The sequence below is a fragment of the Trichoderma asperellum genome, chromosome 1 (assembly GCF_020647865.1).
Source record: "Trichoderma asperellum chromosome 1, complete sequence".
NCBI classification, from domain to species: Eukaryota; Fungi; Ascomycota; class Sordariomycetes; order Hypocreales; family Hypocreaceae; genus Trichoderma; species Trichoderma asperellum.
Window position 1 is genome coordinate 4566165 of NC_089415.1, and position 16027 is coordinate 4582191.

Here is a 16027-nt window from a genome sequence, read left to right on the forward strand (position 1 = left end):
AGAGCGGCCTCGGGAGTTGAATCTCAAGCTACGGCGTTCAAATGGTAAAATACTACTGTATAAATGGATAAATGGGGAGATTAGATATTATAAAGAAGGTAGAAGGTACTTGTATAAAATGTGAAATTACACTGGAGTATAAGGCTAGTCGCTGACTTGAATACGTATTCGTTGGTTTGAAATAATAATACTTCTCTCAAGTGGTTGTAAACCACCCTGCTCCAATCTTCGACTTATAAGCGGTCTTAAACGCATACTACTTGTATAAAATACTTGTATTATTTCTTCACTCATACTCTTCTAATCCATCCCCCCCTCCCACTTTTCTAACTGCTAACCGACCAACTCGGCGGTCTATCCTTCAGATCCGTCCCCCACTTCGACTCCTTCGCCCCCAGCACCAACTCCAACGTCCATCCCTCCGTGAAAAACTCATGTCCAATCCATGATTTCGTCCACGGCCTCCCATTAACCCTTGCGCTCTGCACATAGATGTTCTTATAAGAGGCATCAAACCCGACATTCCTCACCGTAGCCGTCTTGCCCGTGACGGCATGTCTGATGCTAATCTCCTCGACAAACGGCGGCGAGATCAAGTACACGTTCTGTCCCGCAACGGGGAACAGGCCCATGACGGAGAATGTGAGGAACGCGCCCATGGCGCCCGAGTCGTCGTTGCCGGGCAGGCCACCCGGAGACGAGTTGAAGGACGAGGGAATGTACTGGTGGATGCGCTCGGTCGACAGCGCTGGCCGGCCAGTGTAGTGGTAGAGGAAGACGGTGAAGAAGACGGGCTCGTTGGAGATGTCTGCGAGGCCCGAGGTGTGGAAGAAGTCGAGTCGAGAAATCATGGCATCATCGCCTCCCAGCAGAGAGATGAGAGATGAGACTGAGTGGGGGACGTAGCTTAAACGCAGAGGGTTAGTCGCGATTCAATAACTTTGGAGGATGCCATTAAATGCTGCTTTTTTTTTTTTAATCACTTACAAGAGATATTGCCAGATACTGGCTTCAAAAGTTTCGCTAGGATTCGTTGTCAAGGAGCAGAACCCCGCAAGGGCAGAACACGCAATGGGATCCTGGAACCCCCATGTTCCGTTTAGGTACTTGGGCTGGAAGAAGCCCTTGAAACCGGTATCAGTTCCGTTAATGAACGAAGTCTGGTCGGCTTTCCACAGATTCTTCCAGTTCATGCTTCGGCCCTGGTACTTGGTCTGCAAATCACGCCTGCCCAACCCGCCCGCCAGTTCCGAGATGCAATAGTCATCGTACGCATACTCGAGCGTGCGCGAAATGCTGCGGGAGTTGGTCCCGAAGCCGTACGGGTCAAAGTCCAGGTAGGGGATGTAGTTGAGGCTCTTCCAGCTGTGGAGGCCGCCGCGGCCGTGGTACGACCACTCCAGCGGCTCGTTCTCGGCGTCGGCCATGACCGCTTCGAGGGCGAGCTCCCAGTCAATGGTCGTGCTGAGGTTCTTGACAAATGCATCTGTGATGACCACGTCGGCGTTGGAGCCGCCTTGAGTCCAGCCCTTGCAGAGAGACATGCGGCAGTCTGGCATCCAGCCTTCGTGTTTGTAAATGTCAAGTAGGGCCTCCACCATCTGCGTCTGGGCGTGAGGATCGAGAATGGTCAGCAGAGGGTGCTGTACACGGAAACTGTCCCAGATGCTAATATACAAAAAAGCAAATCATGACACTAGGTTAATATATATATCTGCATTAAGATTTAAAGACACACGTTGCTTGAACCCAACTCACCAGTAAAAGGAATCAAAGTAAGGCTTATCGCTATGCCACAATGGATTCTCGCCCGTGTAATTCTGAGGCGAAATCATGTTGCGATACACGCCGCTCCAGAAGCTCATCAACAGATCGTCCGTCGCGCCGCCGCTCTTGACCGAAATGGGGCTCAGCTTCTCTTCCCAAGCCCTTTGAGCGTTATCAACAAGCCCGCTAAAAGCCTTCAACGGGCTGGGAATCTCCCTTTGAGCGTTTTGGCAAGCCTGTTGGCTGCTGATGTAGCTGATGCCCATACGCACCGTCACGGTGCCGTCGCTAGGGGGATCTAGACGGACGAAACCGCCGCCTTCTAGGAAGAACAGGTTGAAACCGCGAGTGAGGAAGATCTCCTTTGGCTCTGTGCCTGCTCTGTTATTTACCCAAACACCCGTTTCATGGATGTTGGAGCCGAAGAAATCGGCACAGAAATGCATCACATATGATCCAGCGCCAAAGCTGGGTAGAAACGTGCCGTTGCCAGTCATCCGGCCCGACTTCTCGTCAATCTGGATAGAGGCATTTTGCCGGCTCTGCCACAAGTCTGTCAAGTCCAGCAGTATCAACGGATGGCTTTTGCTGCTCGCCTTGGGGAACGTGAAGCGGTACAGCGCCGCATGCTGTGAGACGGTCATGTTGGCCACAATGCCCGACTCCAGCTGCAAGCCAAAATGCCCCGGCCGGGCATCAACAGAGCCGTTGACATAATGGAGCTTCCTGTCGCCGATGCGAAAGTTGCAATTGTCCAGCACGTCGTCGGGGCAGATCTGCGGGAACAGCGGGAAGTTGCCCAGGCTGGGATTCCCTCCAGTGCCGCTGTCATGGACGCTCGAGAAGCCGACGACGTTGCTGCCGTCTAAGCCAAAGCCTCCGGTGTTTTGGCCGTCCACGTCGGCTGATGCTTTGGCGAGGCCGTAGGGAAGCGTTGCTCCGGCAAAGACGTTGCCTCCATTGGTGGTTCCAATCAATGGGTCGACGTAAGACAGGCCACTGCCTGGCTTTTGGCCCGTGGGTGGTGCTGCATAGACAGGCACGCTGCCCAAGAGATTAAGAGAGACGAGGACCTCGACACTTGGACGCATGTTGACAAGAGAAGCCCAATTGTGAAAGGCTCACGGCCCCAGATTGCAGAGGAAGGAAGGTCGTGTCACAGAGGGCGACCCAGTGGAATGCAAGACTCGGCGGATGCCGTTATTTGTACGGCTTCTCTCGCCCAACACCCATGGCCGAAGAAACGCGGGGAGGAAGTCGGCCGAGACGGCTCAATGCAACATCGGCCATAATGTGTCTATCCATGAGCTGTCGTGCCGATTGCTGCATATGAGTCGCGACAGAAACACGACGTCAGCGATCTGCACGGCCATGCATGTTGCCCTGCCGTACAGTAGAAGCATATCTTCAGACTCTCGAAATCGCAATTCTTCCGACGGTTAGAAGCACAAACCGGTCCAAGAGTCCCCACTGACTGTGGATGATGATGAGAGTTTCTTGCATAGTTATCGTAACCCCGCCTTGGATGAGAGGAGCACTAATAGCTGTTGTGAAGCTCAGTTGCCTATTGTAGACAAGCTGGCCAACCAAAGAGCAGGGGGTGATGGCGCTGGATTGGAGGTTAGGATGCTTAGAGCTTGATACGAGAGCTTCTGTGAGCTTGACATGGGAATCTTTAATCTTCTTGACATGATCGATACTATTGCCTTGAGACTATTGGCATGTGATAATATTTAGGGTGCAATGCGTAGGGCAATTCTTCCACTATTACTATTTATTCATCTCATAATGTCAAACCGTATCATTTAATCGTCATAATTCATGTACATTATGGCCAAATGAAACTAATAAAAAGCGCCGTATCGTATTCCAGGATTCGTCTGTTGTGCGAGATTATAGCACACCAAATCTTATATAGCTCTAAACCCAAGCGTCTTTTTTATAATCTCAAGTTGGATATTATCGTGTTCTCGGTAGATGGATAGAAAAAGACTTGGACTGCATAGAATACTTTCTACGACGTCGCTATTCGTAATTTTGAATCATGACATGTCAAACTCGCCATGCTCATTCGGTTTGCCAATAACAGGTTCCAGCAGAATCGGTAGATATTCCGCGGCGTCTTTCCCAAAGGCAAAGTCGCCAGGTTTAACCTTGAACATTTCGGCTTCGTCTTCCGCCTCCGGGTTGATGGTGACTATGCGCGCGCCTCGCTTTCGTGCCTTGTCGATGTAGCCAGCAGCCGGGTAGACTTGTGCCGACGTGCCAATTACGAACATTAGATCCTTTCGAAAGCGTTAGTGACGGCGAAAAAAAAGGGGAGAGATTAAAAGGCTATGAGAAAGACATCGCTCAAGCGTCTAGATACGCACCAGAGGCTCAGTGTTCATCCACGCTGATATGTCCATCATCATGGCAGAGTCCAGATCCTCCCCAAACCACACCACGCCCGGGCGCTGCAGGCCTTTTTTGCATTTCGGACACTTTGGCAGCTCGTCCTCGGTGATGTGCTTGACACGGTGATACGGGTCTAGTAGTGGCAAGGGCTCGCCGTTGGGCATGTCCACCGAGGCCGGGGCGAGCGCCGCGCAAAAAGGATCGTCAAAGTTTCCCTTTTGTATCCAGTCACAGCTCTCGTTCGAGCACTTGATGTCATACAGGGAGCCATGAAGACATTTTAGCTGTGAAGAAGGATGTTCAGCTCGCTGTGAGAGGTCTAGATGGAAGTAGCACATATAAGGGTTAGCCGATATATATACATGTATATACATACATACATATATATATATATATATATATGTATGTATGTATGCATTCTTGCCATAACATGTTCAACATGTCGTGTAATATTACAATAGCCTGACTTACTATCGACGTTCTGGGTCAGGCACATAAAGTCCAAGTTCCGTCTTGCCAGCGCCGCCAGGGCTTTGTGTCCCGGGTTTGGCTCCGCCTTGAGCCCCAGGTGCCTGCGGTAGGCGTAGAACAGCCAGACCATGCCCGGGTCAGTCCTGAACGCCCGCACGGTGGCCAGGCTCGCGGAATCGTAGTTGCGCCAATATCCACCGGCGCCACGGAAGGTGGGCAGGCCGGATGAGGCCGACAGCCCGGCCCCACAGAGGGCGAGCATTCGGCGGCTGGACCGAAGCGCTTGGTGGAAGGCCTCGACGTCGTTGTGAGGCGCCATGGTGCTCTGGCGGGCGGTGCAAAGTCGTTTGATATTTCTACTCTACTTCTTTTGCAAAGGAGTCCAACAAGCAAGGCGTCGATGAGGAGAGACGCAGCAGAGACGAAGCAGAGACGAGGTGGGAAGAGCAGCGGCGAGCGAGCGACGAGGATCTGTGGGAGGGGATACAAAGGAGGGGAAATGGCCAGACGCAGCAGAGGTTGAACGCCCGAGCAGAGACGCGAGTTGCTGCAGGCACGAGGCTGGCGACCTTATAGCAGGGCTGGTGAGGCTCGCGGGTTCATAAGGCAGCGAGAATCAGGCGTCTGATCGAGTGTTCGCGCACAGCAGCCCATGCGAACGCGAGTTGTGGTTCTCGGTACTTTGTTCCAGCAGCCTCCGCCGCCGCCAAAGCCCGTTCCTGCGACCTGGCCAGGCACGTACGTCATGCCCTGGCGTCTGGCGTGGAGCGGCCGTTGATTCTACAGCGCAGCACCTCTTCTGGCGTGGTGGGCGACTACGCCATAGCGGGCTGCGCGCGGTGAGGTGATTGGCCGGGATGCGGCTCCGCTGGCTGTCACAGATTGATTGCCGGCGAGTGGGCAGATCAGGACGGACAGGGACCGAAGCAGACAGGCAGCCAGAGTAGAGATGGAAATGTGCTGATGCTGCATGTGGGCGTCCGGATCGTCCAAGATGCCATCGGTCGTTGGCTGCTGCCCAGCTCACTGTACATGTGCTTTACACTTGATGCATTCTGTTCTTGTACAAACACGCCAGGCTAGTCCCTGGAAGCCACCAAAAACTACATTGTAGCCATCGTTCTATATTTAGCGATTTTTGGTGAAGAGGAGAAGAGGAGGAGAGGACCCTGTTTTTTTTCTTGTCTGGCTCAATCAAAACCGTGCCCACCCGCGGCACTTGGTTGAGCCGCCAAAACTTTAAAAATAAGCCAGATCGAATTTCAAGTACGATGTAAATAGGAGATGACTACATGTGGCCTCTCATACAAGCAAGAGAATATGAATACAGGGATATAAGGCATTGACGGTATGTCCGAATGTCGGAATTGAGCTTTATATACAGGATTTTTTGCTGGTAGCCGAGCTGAAGCTTTCTAGAAACGAAAAGCAAACACCTTCTAGAGCAAAGATGGTGTTCTTAGGCTAGCAACGCACATTGGATGATATACGCAGCATGGAGCCAACACCTTATCATGTCTACTTATATGCACACTGCACCCGCACGCATGTAGGTTTACCGAACATGGCGTCGTCTTGGAGTCGCCGTTCGAATCATGGACCTGGCTTGCTGTATCATCCCAAAGTGAGAGGAAGTAATATCAACACTGCACTTATTAGGAACATACATTTTAACTATTTGGCGATTCCTACCCATTCACTCCAACCCGTACCAAGATAGTTGCTTCTCTTGGCATCAAAATTCCCATTTTTTTCTTGTTGAAAAATATCGAGCCATCCAACAACTCCCATCCATAGGCGCTGCAATTATAGCTTTGAGTTCAAGTACATGTATGCACTCCCTCCAGCATTCATAATGTAGCAGCAGATTGCAACAATCTTGTCACTAAGATGTATATCGACCAAGTAAGGACTGTAATCTGTAATACGAGCAATAACAGCAACAGATACCATCGCACAATCACAACGCAAGCTGTAGTATGCGCAGTGTCAATAGCGGGCAAGATTACCCTAAAGTTATTACATGTATAACTGGCTTTATTGGTTAATATTTTAAACATGGTACTTATTTAATACGAACATGTAGCATCACGCTAAGCAAGCTAAGTTTGTATCTCTATCGTTGTTTATTATGGTCAAGTATAACTTCGAGATGCTCATTTCGCCTTCGCCTTCGACTGTATCATCGTCTTATGCGTACGGGCTGGGAAAGTAGTGTATAATTCAACAATCCGTCAATTTGATAGATAGTTTAAGACAGAAATACCAATCGGCTGACTGAAAGGGGAAGATTTGCCTAAGCTCAAGCTACTCCTTATAATACTACCATCACCTGCATCATTTCCAGCAGTATTGCACAATGGTCATATTCTTACCGGTTTTATTCTCCTAGCAAATTAAGATATTGACTGCATCAAACACAATGATGAAAAGGATTGTAAGTTTATGAGTTGGTTCTTGTCTAGTGCTTCGGTAATAATTGTGCACTGTCAACTTCTCTAAGCATCATCGTGATCCGTTGCCGGGTTAAGACCCGTCGAGGGGTTGAGGAGAAGCTGAGCTATGGAACGCAATTCCGCTTAGTATAAGTGCACCCAGCAGGTGATGGCTTTTTCAACATGCCACGAAAAGATGAAGATGTCAGTTTAAAGAATGTAAACACACGCCTCCTAAGTACTGTGCCATCACGTTCCGCTGCTTGCATACTGTAGCCACCCGAGAGGTTGATTGTTTTTTTTTTCTCGGCCCTTATGACGGGGTAATTTCGAACAGCAGGAAGAGGAGTTCGATTTGGTTGAGGGAAACGATTTACTAATAGACCAACCTCTAAAATATCAGCTGTTACTTACGAGAAATATGAGCCCAATCTTAACCTAATCTTGGTATATGCAAGCAAATCTAGTTATATGCAGTTGAGACATCAGGCCGTATACCCTGATCCCTAAAAAACATTGACGACGGCAACCTAGCATCGTGATACGCGCTACAGATGTCGGGCCTTGACATAAACGAGAGCTCGGCCCATATTGCAGACTATCAAGAGCTGGGAGATACAACACCTACAACAACAAATCGTAACAATAACAGCAACAAAAGAAGACTCAAGTCAAATTCAAGCGAAACATGGGCTGAGACACTCTGCCGACACCAACCGAAGCTTAGCTTCAAGGGATGGCGTAGCAATAGGCTATCAAATCAATGCCTACCTAGTAGGTACCATGTGCTAATGTATAATACGACAGCCGAGTTGTTGGGTTTGGAAGAGGGAAAAACCTTGTGCCAAGCGGAAGAAGGGGGTCGGCGAATACGGGTTATTGGTTTCTGGGGAGCAGCTTGAATCCATTATCACGAGGTTTGAAAAGGGCAAAACTAAGCCTTACGCGAGCTTTGTTAATAATATCCCTCACAGATGACTGAGTCCAATCTGCTGGTTGTCGCAGACAATTTGCCCAAAAAGGGACAACCCGAGATGCTAAAGCTGTCTCACTCGCCCTGCAGGATCAGCCATTCACAAGCAAGAGGCAGGGAAAAGCGATCATAGCCCACTATCATCCAACACACACACACACACACACACAAAAAAAAAAGGTCCTCCTTCTGCAACCCCCTTCTTTGCACCAGGTAGCAGGCAAGACAGTGTTGCTTAAGAAATACGTTTCATGTGAGGAGGATCATATCTGAAACACTTCCGGATAAGATATTAGGCTGTCGAGCCAATGTTTGAAGATGATCGCCCGCGACACCTTGGCGGACGGACGAGCCGCCTTTTTCTTTATTCTAACCCTTGTCCTGGAAGAAGAAAAGAAGGAGAGAGAGAGAGAGGGAGGGAGGGAGGGAGACACGAATAGTAACAATGGATAGCTGACTCGACTCGCAGAAACGAGCCATATGCGGTCATGCCCGACGACCATGGGGAGGGAGGGAAAAAAAAAAAAAGGTCGACAGGTCACCCAGTAGGTAATATGGAGTCAGCAAGCCCCCAGCGGTGAGGCCGTGAATACGAGATACACGGTGGCAGCGAGCATCACGCATCGAACCGAGCCGAAAACCAAGCACGCTCGTGCTAATGTGTAAGTGGTCTCGTGAGAGTCGGAAGACAGCGCATTAGCTTGCCAGCGGGAGTGATGAGATGCCCTGTAATGACGGCTACCAGCCTATATACATGATGAGATTTATTTACACGAGTACAAGTAAGCAAAAAAAAAAGAAAAAAAGGTTCACAGAAATCCTGCTGGAGTATTGGTTTAGGGAGAGACTTTTGGGCTCTGGTATCTGGGCCTGGCAATCTGGTTGCGCACGGCATAGTTTGGGTTAATATTAAAAAAAAAAAAAAAAAAAAAAGGTCATAATGCAATTGAATCACAAAAAGACCAATGAAGCGAGATGGGTTCCCCAAACTTTTTTTTTTTTTTGTTGCCTCGACAATCTGGTGCGTCAGAAAGCCCGGGATCACAACTTGAGATGAGCCAGCCCTGGCTGGAATGCCTAGTAGTGCTCCGTACACACAATACGGTATTTACGCACATGCATCCGAACAAGGCCGAGCAGATCAACAATGAAAAGGATCAGCAGTGCAGTTGGATAATACCGCAGCCTAATGGAACCACAAAAGAAGAAGAAAAAAAAAACGAAGAAGTAGAAAGAATCTGCGTTCACTTCCCCCCTGGGCCTATGCGCACAATGCACAGTGGTCACGCTCACAGCTTTGTAATTACACGCTGCATGCTGGAATCCGAAGTGTTTGGACGCCAAAGCCAATTTTACAATTTTTTACGAGCCAACCACGAACCGTTCATTTGGGAAGAAAATGTTCCGTAGTAGCAACAAGTGAAATTTCGGCCGAATCTGGTAGTCGCCGTGCCGGGGTCGCAAAATGCACCGCGCAGTGGCCCTGGCCGAGGAAGAAAGAATTGCATTGAGAGACGGAGAGAGAGGAGCATTGACCTGGGGTCAGCACAGCCACACTGCGGTGCGAACCATCTGCCGAGCCTTGAAAATCAACAGCGATACAAGGTTAAATAAAGAGAGCAACTGATAAGAAAATAAAGCATGCACAGAGTACAGTTTAGAGCACACTATGTAAAGCATGAATAACGCCGTTGCGGGCTAACAGCGTGTCCGTGTGAATACGAAGGGGGTCACCACCCATGAGCCATCCCACCTCCCGCAACGACGACGGTGCCGCGGTGCCGTGGCCGAAGAGCACTTGGAGCAGGCGAGCAGGAAAGCCGGCAACGAGAAACGGGCTCTTGTGTTGTGAGAGGAAGTACGGAGTAAAGACAATACCTACATGTAGGTAGTCACGAGAGCAACTCCTTGTCCTCGACACATGGCGTTTTCTTTTTTTATCTTCTGCATCTGTTCCTTTCACCTTGCCGCCTCTTTGGGATCAGTACGAAGGAAGGGGGGCATTTTTTGCTTGGCATACCTGAAAGCTCCTCTATACCGGTACTTGGCGCTTCGTGTCGCGGAGATAACACTTACAAGTATTACATTGGCATTGCAGCTATAGCACCTCGTACATGCATGCCCAACCAGTTGCGTCTCGTGTTTGCGGGCTTTTTTTTTTTCACCCCTCGTGTATGTGAGAAAAGGGCGAAGGGAAAAAAGAAGAAAGAACGAATAAAGAAGAAAAGATGGTGTGTAAGCGAGCGAGAGTGAGGGAGAGAGAAGAGAGGTTGGGCGTCAGCTGCTGTCGGTATTTGGCAGTATCAGGAATGCCGGTGCATGAGCTCAGAAAAAACCTCGTACGAGTAATACCCCGTAAACCGTTGGCCCAGATTGGACGAAGGTTGAGTCGACCGAGATACAGTTTTCCGATTAGGCCCATCAGAACCGCACAAACTGTGCGCCAATGCGTGACTGTGACACTTGGAACCAAAGTCTTTTTGCTTGTGAACAAACGAAAGTGCCTTTGCATGTTGTCATTTTTGTGGTCCGGATCGATGTTTTGATGGGGCTCTCTCCGACTGGTGTGACGATGACGCTTCAGCCACGGCGTTCTTGAAACTCATGGCTGGCGGCGGCGTTGCTTGTTCTTGTAGTGCAGCGCCAGTGGCTTGAAAGGGATCAATCGAATCAGACCGCCATCAGAAAAGAAGGCGAAGAGAAGACGCAGAAGAGACAAAAGATAAAGAGGCTGATGTGATGGCCGAAGCTAGTGTTAGTGACCTCACATGCATAAGGTCGATGCGATGACACCGCACCAGCTAGAGCCTGAGATTCGAAGATTCGAAGATTTGGTGTAATGCTCCGTAGTGCGGCAGCATACGCAACTATTGACTGATGGGCACATCTCGGGGGTGGAATATTGGTGGGCTGGTGGGTTGATAGATGGGCCAGAGTGGGCGACATGGAAGTGGGATCACCGTGCCGAGGCGCTTGTCCGATACAGGCTGGTTGCAGCCGGGGACGAGGCGGCGGGGTCTCGGAACCGCGAGGGTTCGAACGGGTCGCTTACCTGTACATGCGCCGTGTATGGGGAGAGGCTGAGCATGACAGGTACCGCCGATGCTTTTTTTGGTATACGCGTGGGTGAGGTACCTCATATCAGGTGCTGCTGCAACGGACAAGCTCGTATAATTGGCAGTTGGTAGTAACGGCGCAGCATTATTGAGGGCACTGGTACGATCTACTACCTACTGTACAGTACTGAATACTACCACTACTACTGCTGATAGGTAGTAGCACTACGGAGCACTTTACTGCTAATCATTAGTGAGCTGCTAAAGGAACAGTCAGTCCGTCGGTGAAGCTCAGCTGAGCCGATGAGCTGAATCGGGCTGGGCTTGAGCCCCAGAACTGGTGGCAACAGACTCGCAAAACAAGCGCAGACACAAAGGGCTCCAAAATCCTTTTTCTGGAGCTTGTGACGATCCCCATTGTCCCTCCCTGGCGTCCAGCACACTGTGACACGCTGTCGTCGGCGGCTGCTACCTGTCATGATCGCGGCGCTGCTGTGCGTACATACGTTGCCACGCAGTTTTTTTTTTTTTTTTTGCGAAGGGTGCCCCCCCTAGACCGAAGCTCTAGAACCCTGCAGCCCTTTTTTCGTCGATGGATGACAGTCATCAGGGGTAAACCCGCCCACCAATGACGTTGTTGGCCCTTTCTTTATCAGTGCCAGACACGCGGAAATTTTGGCCCCAGGTCATGGTTACGGGTGGTTGGATTGGTGTTTGGAGCAGCTGGCGGGTAGAGCTGCAGGGTACCTGCACATGTAACCTCCCTAAAGCAGCAGGTCGACTTGTGTCAGCGGCTTGCCAACGGCGGTTTCGAAAGCGTGCAAATCGCTGATTGACAGTTTGGACGGACCGAAACTGTGAGGAGCAAAGAGTTTGATCGAGGGCTTTGTTTGTTTGTTTCGTGTGGTGGCCGCCCACTATAACTGCTGTCTTGCGCGTGTCGCAAAAGTTCGCTCAAGCACGTGTGCAAACTTGCCGCCCTTTTTTTTTTTCCTTCTCACTCCTCGTTCTGTAAATAGGATCATTAGCATGATGGGACTAACCCCGTCTTGCCAAAATACGAGTTTAATGTGTGGGCGCGCTGCGAATGACTGCCGTGCTCGTTACGCGGACGAGCTTTCTCTTCGTGTACTCCGTATGAAGTAACACCCAAACGGCTGATAACGGCCGACGCCACGTTGGATCTGGCAACCGGCTATGCCTGAATGGACGTGAAAAGTATGGGCGGCTATGGCTAGTCGACTGGCTAGCACCGAGGGCAGTGAAGCATGGAGCTTGACACGAGGCCCGTTTGGGCTACCGGCGAGTCGGAATTGAATTTGGGGAGGATGCGATACGATACGGCTGGCCTGTGGCTGTCGAAAGCACCGCAGGTACATGCCACTTCCAGCAGGCGGCCCATATCAGCAGTACGAGGAAAGCACTGGCAGTGCTAGTCGCAGCGCCACCAACACGAGCCAGAGCCGTCGCCCACCGTTCTGGACCCTGTCTGCTCTCCACCGGGCGGACTCGAGATGCGAGCCGAGGGGCTGGGCTCTGGGCTCTGGGGGCGCCTTCTCGTGGCCGCTGGTCGCTGTGCTGCTCAGCCGGCCGTTCCTGGGCGCGGACGCACTGGCTGCTGGGTGCTGGTTGGCCACCGCAGCGGCGTCCGAGGCCAGCAGGGGGTCGGGATGTGATGAACAGGGGACCGGCAGCAGCATCTCGTACCAGCGCCTGGAGGAGAGCGCAGAGACACTGGGCGCCAGGGGTCCGGCACGCTTTGCCTCCCTCGCAATCGCCCAGGCTTGGCCCTGCAGGGATTTGCGACAAGGGTAGCGCCAAAGGATGGTGGGACCCTGGACTGCCTCGACCAGATTCGGCCCAGGTCCCCCACAGCGCCGCCTGCTGCCTCCAGCTCCAGGCGGCTGTACTGCTCGCACTGCTCGTATACTGTTCTGTCTCTCGGTCCTACATATATAATAAGACACGCTTCTCACCACCTCGTCGTAGCCTCTCCTCCTCTCCTTCTTCCCTCGTCCCTCTTAATATATTTCATACTTTCTCGCCAAAAGTCTGTATAGACCCTCTCGAGCTCATCAACCTCCTCGAGCCGCTCCTCCCCCCTCGAGTCTTTCTTTGCGCAGTCTCTCGCTACTCAGCCTCGGATTGACCGACTATCGCTTGGTTCCTTGCAGCCATAATCTTGCAACAGGTGTAATAATCGCTTCGACTGTTCCGCTTTCTTCTGTTTATACTCTTCTTCTCCGTCAATCCGGGTATATATAATATCGTCAATCGTATAATCAACATCTGCGACCATGCACTCCAAGACTTTCACCGCTGCCGCCGTGGCCCTGGCCGCTTCCACCCTGGTCTCTGCTCAGACCTCAACTGACTGCAACCCTCTCCAGAAGAGTAAGTGAACGATATCAACCATTCACATATATTCTATTCCTTTCCAAGGAATCATCACTAACACAGTTCCACAGCCTGCCCCAACGACCCTGCTTTCGGCAAGAACTCAGGCGGTTGCGACTTCACCAAGGGCGCGTGCGGTAACTTCGATTCTCTCCCCGGCACCTCTCTCTCCTACAACGGCAACGGCGCTGTCTTCTCCATCAGCACCGAGACTGAGGCTCCCACCATCCGCACTGGCAAGTACCTCTTCTTCGGCCGCATCGATGTCGTTGTCCAGGCCGCCGCCGGCGTCGGTATCGTCACCTCTGCCGTTCTCCAGTCCGACGATCTTGACGAGGTATGTATTATTGAATCGTGAACTACCGACATCTCAAGCATTGTAAACTAACCGTCATGACGATAGATCGACTGGGAGTGGGTTGGAGGCGACAACGCCCAGGCTCAGACCAACTACTTCAGCAAGGGCAACACTGCCACCTACGACCGTGGTGCTTTCCACCCCGTCGCCAACCCTCTTACTTCGTTCCACACCTACTCTGTTGAGTGGACTTCTCAGGGTGTCACCTGGTTGATCGACAACAACGTCGTCCGTACCCTGAACGCTGCCAACGCCGAGGGTGGCGCTGCTGGTCTCCCCCAGACCCCTATGCAGGTCAAGCTTGGAACCTGGGTTGCTGGCCGCAAGGATGCTCCTCAGGGCACCGTCGAGTGGGCCGGTGGCTACACCGATTTCTCCAAGGCTCCTTTCCTCGGATACTACAAGAGCATCTCCATTGTCGACTACGCTGGTGCCGATGCCCCTACCTCCAAGAGCGTCAAGGAGTACATCTACAGCGACCACAGCGGCAGCTGGCAGAGCATCAAGGTCGAGCTTGGTGACGGCAGCGACGACAGCAGCGACAGCTCTTCGTCCGCCCCTGCTTCCAGCCAGACCAAGACCAAGACCTCTGCTGCCCCAACCTCCGCCAAGGCTTCTTCTACCGATGCTCCCAGCTCCACTGATGCTCCCAGCTCTTCCGCTGCCCAGGCCACTACCCTGGTTTCCTCTACTCCCACTTCTAGCAAGCCCAGCTCTGGTGGCGCTGCTGGCAACGGCACTGGCTCTGCTCAGCCTACCGGATCTTCCAAGCCCTCTGCTCCCCCTACCGTCCCCCACAGCGCTGGCGCCCGCAGCCTTGCTACCATCGGCAGTGTCTTCGCCATTGGCGCTGGTGTCGCCTTTGCTCTCCTGTAAACGGGATCTCCAACCCACAAAATCTACCCCCCTTTTGTTTCGCTTTGTGTACTTATTGTTGCGGGCATGAAAAGCATGTAGAATGGGGCGGAAAACGTTTGCGTTCGGAGAGAAAGAGCAGACCAAGCTAATACTACTATACAAATTCGAGTTACACACACGACCCGCTGTTTGTTTCACTGTACATCTGACAACGGACACGAACATGTGGCAAGTGCTTGCTGTTCTCGACCGAGTATATCTTACAACAATTTCCCCATTATTTCCTCTCTTTTATTTCCCTGCAAATTATTCTGGAACGAAACGCTTATAATGATCTATTTTTAATGGGGAGGTCTGCTCTTCTTTCGACCGAGCTGATTTCTGGTAATGACGTTTGCTTGGATTGATGAAGAGAACAGGATCGATGATATTTGTTTTTGGTGTTTTTTTTTACTTTTGATTTTGCTTGATACCTATCCTTGAAGTTTGTTGGCTTGCCTTGTTTTGGAACAAAACAATTTTTTTTTTTCCGGCGCATGCCCTTTAGAGGTATTGCATAGGCCAGTATGTAGAATGGAGGAGATATAAAGAGAACATTTTGCCAAATCTTATCCCTGCTCAACTGCTCAAGTCTGTTTTGTGATTGCTTGTGTCTGTCCAAGTCAATTATCCTTGCTATACTACCTTATCTACTGCCAATTTGTCGTATCTTTGAAAATACGTGTGAATACGGGGTACTGGAGCAATTCATTACGCACAAACGCGGAACTAGTTGGTGCTAGCCCAGCATCTCCCCCGCGCATTAATTAAGACGGACAGGATTTAGGCCCGAAGCGGACGATGCGATGCAGGGGTCCAGGGAGGAGCTTTTCATTTCCTTTTGGTGCCTGCCAAGATTGGGAAGCGCCTCTGGCGGTGGTGGTTCCTGGTTTGCATGTCCTGTTTAGGGTTTGGCTTGTCTTTGGATGGTTCGTTGAGTGATGAGTATATCCATCCAATACGAGAATTGGGGAGATTGGGAATATGATGTTTATTCCTCTTCTTTTTATTTTTTGTTTTCCCTCCCATCTCTTCTCTAAGGTGAATAATTAATTAGAGGGAAGAAGAAGAAAAAAAAAAAAAGACGAATATTACCGAGAGAGAGGCTGTGCAAGGCGTCTGAGTAATCTAGCCATGCATGATTCAGCCGTTTCTTTTTTGTAAATGACCTGCATGAACCATGCGCGTAACCTGCCAGTTTGGCAAGGATACCTACCATTGTGTGCTGTAGATAGGTATGCAACGGATAATACGAGCCGGGTATAAGACTTGGTGA

General features: G+C 50.9%; 4 protein-coding genes across 4 annotated transcripts; 2 read left to right on the plus strand and 2 right to left on the minus strand.

Moving 5' to 3' along the window:
• Positions 1-170: 170 nt before the first annotated feature.
• On the minus strand, positions 171-3045 carry TrAFT101_001410 (uncharacterized protein). The gene is made up of 3 exons (XM_024899642.2): positions 1759-3045; positions 988-1668; positions 171-906 (listed from the first exon to the last, which is right to left on the minus strand). The coding sequence occupies exons 1-3, from the start codon at positions 2856-2858 to the stop codon at positions 327-329; spliced, it is 2361 nt and encodes a 786-aa protein (XP_024762508.2). The 5' UTR covers positions 2859-3045; the 3' UTR covers positions 171-326.
• A 330-nt stretch (positions 3046-3375) lies between these two features.
• TrAFT101_001411 (uncharacterized protein) lies at positions 3376-5391 on the minus strand. Its single transcript, XM_024907720.2, has 3 exons — positions 4636-5391; positions 4140-4483; positions 3376-4052 (listed from the first exon to the last, which is right to left on the minus strand). The coding sequence occupies exons 1-3, from the start codon at positions 4952-4954 to the stop codon at positions 3810-3812; spliced, it is 906 nt and encodes a 301-aa protein (XP_024762509.1). The 5' UTR covers positions 4955-5391; the 3' UTR covers positions 3376-3809.
• A 7085-nt stretch (positions 5392-12476) lies between these two features.
• On the plus strand, positions 12477-12914 carry TrAFT101_001412 (uncharacterized protein; the record flags this gene model as incomplete). Its single annotated transcript, XM_066126319.1, has 1 exon — positions 12477-12914. The coding sequence occupies one exon, from the start codon at positions 12477-12479 to the stop codon at positions 12912-12914; it is 438 nt and encodes a 145-aa protein (XP_065982420.1).
• A 132-nt stretch (positions 12915-13046) lies between these two features.
• On the plus strand, positions 13047-15353 carry TrAFT101_001413 (uncharacterized protein). Its single transcript, XM_024911140.2, has 3 exons — positions 13047-13493; positions 13568-13833; positions 13900-15353. The coding sequence occupies exons 1-3, from the start codon at positions 13397-13399 to the stop codon at positions 14728-14730; spliced, it is 1194 nt and encodes a 397-aa protein (XP_024762510.2). The 5' UTR covers positions 13047-13396; the 3' UTR covers positions 14731-15353.
• Positions 15354-16027: the final 674 nt, after the last annotated feature.

Excerpts from the sequence above, each read along its gene's own strand:
- TrAFT101_001413 (XM_024911140.2), top strand. The coding sequence starts at position 13,397 with ATGCACTCCAAGACTTTCACCGCTGCCGCCGTGGCCCTGGCCGCTTCC. Across the intron at positions 13,494-13,567 it reads CTGCAACCCTCTCCAGAAGA|CCTGCCCCAACGACCCTGCT; the intron begins GTAAGTGAACGA and ends ACAGTTCCACAG. Across the intron at positions 13,834-13,899 it reads AGTCCGACGATCTTGACGAG|ATCGACTGGGAGTGGGTTGG; the intron begins GTATGTATTATT and ends TCATGACGATAG.
- TrAFT101_001411 (XM_024907720.2), bottom strand. The coding sequence starts at position 4,954 with ATGGCGCCTCACAACGACGTCGAGGCCTTCCACCAAGCGCTTCGGTCC. Across the intron at positions 4,484-4,635 it reads CCTGACCCAGAACGTCGATA|ACCTCTCACAGCGAGCTGAA; the intron begins GTAAGTCAGGCT and ends ACTTCCATCTAG. Across the intron at positions 4,053-4,139 it reads GGATGAACACTGAGCCTCTG|GATCTAATGTTCGTAATTGG; the intron begins GTGCGTATCTAG and ends CGCTTTCGAAAG.
- TrAFT101_001410 (XM_024899642.2), bottom strand. The coding sequence starts at position 2,858 with ATGCGTCCAAGTGTCGAGGTCCTCGTCTCTCTTAATCTCTTGGGCAGC. Across the intron at positions 1,669-1,758 it reads TACTTTGATTCCTTTTACTG|CATCTGGGACAGTTTCCGTG; the intron begins GTGAGTTGGGTT and ends TTTGTATATTAG. Across the intron at positions 907-987 it reads AGTATCTGGCAATATCTCTT|CTACGTCCCCCACTCAGTCT; the intron begins GTAAGTGATTAA and ends TCTGCGTTTAAG.